General features: G+C 45.0%; 1 protein-coding gene across 1 annotated transcript; it reads left to right on the top strand.

Moving 5' to 3' along the window:
* The first annotated feature begins 1,184 nt into the window (after positions 1-1,184).
* LOC143812164 (uncharacterized) lies at positions 1,185-5,483 on the top strand. The gene is made up of 4 exons (XM_077293279.1): positions 1,185-1,642; positions 3,875-4,016; positions 4,122-4,272; positions 4,353-5,483. Exons 1-4 carry the CDS (start codon positions 1,592-1,594, stop codon positions 5,014-5,016), a joined length of 1,008 nt encoding a protein of 335 aa, XP_077149394.1. The 5' UTR covers positions 1,185-1,591; the 3' UTR covers positions 5,017-5,483.
* Positions 5,484-6,474: the final 991 nt, after the last annotated feature.

Here is a 6,474-nt window from a genome sequence, read left to right on the forward strand (position 1 = left end):
CTAAAGCTAAGTGGTTGGACTAGAGTTGTTATAGTAGTGTTCTGTTGTTTGCTGTAGTACTTGTGTGTTTATCTCCTGGTCCCTGTTCTCATTTAGGCTGCTTTCACACATCAGTTTTTTGTCATCAGGCACAATCCAACGGATTTTGAAAAAAATGGACCCGTCGGAAATTGTGAATAAGTCATGCGACGGATCCATTTTTTTAGCCGGATCCGAGTTTGTAGATCTGCCAGCTATTTTGGATTCTGGGGAGGAGAGAGAGAGAGACTCCAGAATGGAAAATGCATGTTTTGTTTAAAAAAACGGAATCCGTCGCCGGATTCCATCATTTGACCTCACGTTTCATCCGTTTTTCATCAGATCCCTCGCTCTCCGTTTTTTCGACAGACAGAAAAATCGTTCCTATGTCCGTTTTCTCCGGCCGCCAGAAAATGAATTTTTGATGGATCTGGCAAAAAACGGATGAAACGTGAAGCCATCCGTCGCAATCCAGCGCTAATACAGGTCTACGAGAAAAAAAAAACGGATCCGTTTTTTTTGATAATTCGCCAGATTGTGCCTGGGGGCAAAAAACTGATGTGTGAAAGCAGCCTTAATTTATTCCTCCCTGTCCCTGTCCACCTCCCTATTGTTAGTGCTTTTGTATGATAAAGGTTTTCTGTATTTTGTCTTTGTGTCTTGTTTACTTTACATTTCTGTCTAATACTTCATGGGTTTGGATAGGGACAGATCTGGGTTTACTAGGAGCATAGTAAGGTAGAAGACTCCCTTTATACCTTCAAGAGTACCCCTGGGACAGGGATAGTTAGGGTCCCAGTTCCAGGGGCAATTTGAGGCCCCCCTTCCTTACCAAACATGCTTGATCCATTTTGAAACAAGCTGCTGTTCCCCTCTATATAATGTATCTCCCTTGACCCTGTTCAGACAGGCATGCATATGTATGAGGTAGCCAGACGAGCTATAGCTGACAGCTACCTAATGTGTATGGCCACCAGCCTTAGCCCTATATATAAGTTCGTTATAGCCTCCTTTGATCTTGAAAATGATTTTATACTGGTAAAGTGTCCATTCAAAGAACTTTACATCTACGCATCCTGAAATACATATATGTAACATAACATAAACATACATTATATAGTATAAAGAGATGCACCTGTAACAAGGTTGCCAACTTTACGGCCATGTTCACACAGTGCGTTTTTTACCGCGGAACCGCGGCGGTTTTGCCGCTGCGGTTCCGCAGCTGTTTTCCATGCAGGGTACAGTACACTGTACCCTATGGAAAACAGGACACACTGTGCACATGGTCCGGAAATTTAAAAAAAAAAGCCGTGCGGAATAGCTCCCGGAAAAAAGAAGGAGCATGTCAATTCTTCGTCCTGAACCGCAGCGGTTCTGCACCCATAGACCTCCATTGTGAGGTCAAAATCGCAGTAAAACACGCAGATCAAAAATATATCTGCGTGTTTTACTGCGGTTTGATGTGCAGAACCGCTGCTGCAGGAAGTGCGGGGGAGCGGGCGGAAGTGCGTGGGCGGAAGTCCGTGGGCGGCGTGTGTGGTCCCGACTGTGTCACGAAGAGACTGTCATCATGGAGGCATACCATCGCATGGGGATCGATGTCGGGCGTCTGATTGATTTGGTAAGTCTGTGTGTCCGTCCCCATGCGACGATATGCCTCTATTGTGCTAAGTCGCCGTATCGGACTACTACTCCCATCCGGTATTTAGGATGGGAGAGTTGTCCCTGTGTCCGGCGACTTAGCACAATACTAAAGTTCACACCAAACACAAACACACAATACACAAACATGACACACAGTACAGTACATACAACACATAACATAGAGTATATACTCACCATACACCACACTTGTAGGCGAAGCCCTCGATCCTCCAGGAAAAAATCACAAAATAAAAAATCAAATCCATACTCCCTGTCCGCAGAATCCATAAAACGAGTGTCCCACGCCGATCGGCTGCTCTCCGGCGATACACTGACAGGAGCGAAGCTCCTAGCAGTGTATCGCGTACTGTCCCGGAGCTCAATGGCGCCGGCGTCTCGGTTAACGGCAGTACAGCTGCGTTGAACTTTCCCACGCAGCACTGCCGTTAAGCGAGAGAGCCGGGGTCAATGACCGCCGGTAAACTCGCTCGCGCATGCGCAGTGACACACCGACAGGAACTATGGCTCCTGTCAGTGTGTTGCTGCAGCCGTGGAGAGCAGACATATCTCTGGATGTGTCTGTTCTCCATGGAAGATCTTCGTGGGACCCTCGATGGATTTCTGCGGACAGGGCCAGGGAGTATGAATTTGTTTTTTTATTTTGCGTCTTTTTCAGGTCGAGGGTCTTCAGGACGGATTGAGCGTACAATAAAATATGGTCAAAAAGTGTGTGTCTTTATTTCATTAAAATATTTTTTTTCTAGTGTTTGTGGTTTTTTTTTTAACCCTTTCATTGGATTAATAATGGATAGGCGTCTTATTGACGCCTCTCCATTATTAACCGGGCTTAATGCCACCTTACAATAGCAAGGTGGCATTAACCCCTCATTACCCCATATCCCACCGCTACACGGGAGTGGGAAGAGAGTGGCCAAGTGCCAGAATAGGCGCATCTTCCTGATGTGCCTTTTCTGGGGTGGCTGGGGGCAGATGTTTTTAGCCACGGGGGGGCCAATAACCATGGACCCTCTTCTGGCTATTAATATCTGCCCTCAGTCACTGGCTTTACCATTCTGGCGGAGAAAATTGCGCGGGAGCCCACGCCAATTTTTTCCGCCATTTAACCCTTTAATAGGATTAATAATGGATAGGCGTCTTATTAACGCCTCTCCATTATTAACCGGGATTAATGCCACCTTACAATAGGAAAAATACGTGCAAATGAAAGACGTGGCACTTAAATACGGGGTACGTGGCACTTAAATACGTGGCACTTGTACGTGATACGTGGCACTTAAATACGTGATACGTGTCACTTATACGTGATACGTGTCACTTATACGTGATACGTGGCACATGGCACTTATACGTGGCACTTAAATACGTGGCACGTGGCACTTAAATACGTGGCACTTAAATACGTGGCACGTGGCACTTATACGTGGCACTTAAATACGTGGCACGTGGCACTTTTTTACGTGGCACTTAAATACGTGGCACGTGGCACTTAAATACGTGGCACGTGGCACTTAAATACGTGGCACGTGGCACTTAAATACGTGGCACTTAAATACGTGGCACGTGGCACTTTTTTACGTGGCACTTAAATACGTGGCACGTGGCACTTAAATACGTGGCACGTGGCACTTATACGTGGCACTTAAATACGTGGCACGTGGCACTTAAATACGTGGCACTTAAATACGTGGCACGTGGCACTTAAATACGTGGCACGTGGCACTTAAATACGTGGCACGTGGCACTTAAATACGTGGCACTTAAATACGTGGCACGTGGCACTTTTTTACGTGGCACTTAAATACGTGGCACGTGGCACTTAAATACGTGGCACGTGGCACTTTTTTACGTGGCACTTAAATACGTGGCACGTGGCACTTAAATACGTGGCACGTGGCACTTATACGTGGCACTTAAATACGTGGCACGTGGCACTTAAATACGTGGCACTTAAATACGTGGCACGTGGCACTTAAATACGTGGCACGTGGCACTTAAATACGTGGCACGTGGCACTTTTTTACGTGGCACTTAAATACGTGGCACTTAAATACGTGGCACTTATACGTGGCACTTAAATACGTGGCTTGTGTTCAGTTATTAGGGGTTACTTTGAAATATTTCCAGCAATTGTTTAACATTACTTGGTCGCGCTATAGATTATGAGATGACACTATTGTATTTATTGTAGGTTCGGGATTATCCGGCCTTGTGGGACCCAGCTGATGAATCCTACAAGGATAAATATTTCCGGGACCTAGCCTGGACTAAAATAGTACGAGACCTTATCCCAGATTGGGACAAGTATCCAGGGAGTACACAGCAGCAAATTGGTAATTTTATTTAAATTTATTTAGTAAACCTTGAGTATATTAAAAATATAATTTGTTTAGATCTCACAAAAAATGTTGTTGTATTTTTTAACCTTTTTTTGGTAGATAACGACGTGAGGAAACGTTGGCGCTCAATCAGAGACCGTTTCACGAAGTTCCTGAACGAATGTTCTAAGAGTGGCTCTTCGCCAAGCAGAAGAAAATTTCCCTTTAGCGAAGAGCTGCAGTTTCTTGTGTCCAGTAGGACATTGAGAAAGTAAGTTAAAATCCACTCCACATGATTATTTAAATATAATATGTTGTGCGAAAAATTGATGTTTTTTTTTTCTCCAACAGGACGGAAGGAAACATGTCGGTGGCTGATCTGGAGGACAGCGACAAAGAGGATGGAGCAGGCAGTTCCTCTGGAGTGGGAGGGACCATCTCTACCTCCACTCCCACAGCTTCTGCTGAATCAGCATCCACTTCAGCAGCTGCTGCATCAACATCTAGTTCAGCAGCTGCTGAAGCATCTGATTCCGCAGAAGCTGTGAGAGTGGAGAAGAGAGCTGTCTATCCGGTGGCAGCAGAGAAAAAAAAAAAAAAAACAAAGAAAAACCAAGATGACCAAACTGTCCAAATAGCTTGCGACACGTTAGATCTATTAAAAAAATCAAGTTCTGATGACCACTGCGACTCCTTCGCAATAACTGTGGCTAGAAAAACACGCTCCCTGCCACCGGATAGACAATCTCTTTTCATGTCCATGGTCCAGATGTCCCTCACTGCTCTGGAGGACCCTGCTCCGATATCTCCATACAATGAAGTTCTGATGGGGGTGTTGGGACTTTTCAGGCCCCGACACCGAACACCGGAAACCCCAGCTTCCAGACCCCAGTATTTGGCCCACAGCCAAGTTACTTCGGGAGATAGAGGAAGTTCGCAGCATATGGGGGGAGCACCATATCAATCAGAGGGATCAAATGTCCTCTACACTCCAGAATATACTTTTCTGAATTGAATGTGGGCAAAAGTTTTCAGTGGCACTGAGTTTTTTTTTGTTTGCTTTTTAGCTCCAGTTGCCGGTTGCCTTTGAAAGGGGCTTTTTTTGATTTTTTTCTAATTGAAAAATCTTTTGTAAATATTGCAAAGAATTTGTGTTCTTTTAAATATATTATATTTCACACATAATATTCTCGTCTTTATTACAATGCGGTCAAGGCCGCTATCCTGGGTTTATGGGCTATCAATTAGTGGTTTATGTGTTGATGTGTTAACAATTGTATACGTCATACTGCTATTATTTTCATAAAACACCAAAATTTTTGTAGCCAAAAAAAACAAAAAAAAAACAAATTACACCCAAATAGATTTTTTATTGATATTACAACCAATTATTTAAAACTTTTTTTGGTAACATGAAACAAAAAAATTTTTTTTCAAACTTTTGTGTTGGTTGCTGGCGTTTCTCATTCTTCGGGATGTTGGCAAAACTTATCAGCGATGTCGGCAACATTTCTGGGGGGGTCAGTGTAGATGCATCCTTCTCTGCTGGTCAGGCTGCTCAACACCAGCACAGGAGTATTGCCAGTGCACGGCACCTTCTGGACTCATGAAGTAGTCAGTGAAGGATTCTCTCACACGCACACCCGAGTTGGACGGCCTGCCCAGACCCCCGTTGACCACTGGATTAAATACTGCCTGCTGGTACTCCACATCTACGTCAGTGTTGTACTCACGAGCATAGTTGTGGAGTACACAGCAAGCCTTTATCACAGCATCAACGGTGTCTGTGTCCAACTGAATGGCAGTGTGAAAGATCCTCCACTGACTAGTCATGATCCCAAAGGTGCATTCCACATATCTGCGTGCACGACTCAGCCGATAATTAAAAATCCTCCGTCGGGCATCCAGTCCCCTTCGTGGGTATGGGCGCAGCAGGGTTGTCGTTAAGGGAAACGCCTCATCCGATACCATCACAAAGGGCACTGGATGTGTGGAACCCGGCAAAGGTCTTGGGGCTGGGAGCGTGCCGCCATCTCGAAGAATTTGCATCCCAATCTGTGACGTTCGCAACACCCGAGAATCCCCAGTACTACCATAGGCACCAACATCAATGGCAACAAATTTGTAATGGGCATCAGCCACCGCCATCAGGACCACTGAAAAATACTTCTTATAATTAAAGAAGCGTGATCCTGATCGTGGTGGCTGCTGAACCCGAACATGTTTACCATCGACTGCACCTATGCAGTTTGGGAAATTGGCCACAGACTGAAAGCCTGCTGCAACCTGCAGCCAAGTCTCCTCGGTTGGGGAAGGCATCACTATAGGTTGCAACTTCTGCCAGATGACGGTACATGTACACCTCACAATGTTAGAGATGGTAGATTTACCAACTCTAAATTGGAGGTGCAGTGATGTATAGCTCTCTCCTGTGGCCAAAAATCTGCAAAGAAACAAAAAAGAAAATTAGAAA

The sequence above is a fragment of the Ranitomeya variabilis genome, chromosome 1 (genome assembly GCF_051348905.1).
Source record: "Ranitomeya variabilis isolate aRanVar5 chromosome 1, aRanVar5.hap1, whole genome shotgun sequence".
NCBI lineage: Eukaryota > Metazoa > Chordata > Amphibia > Anura > Dendrobatidae > Ranitomeya > Ranitomeya variabilis.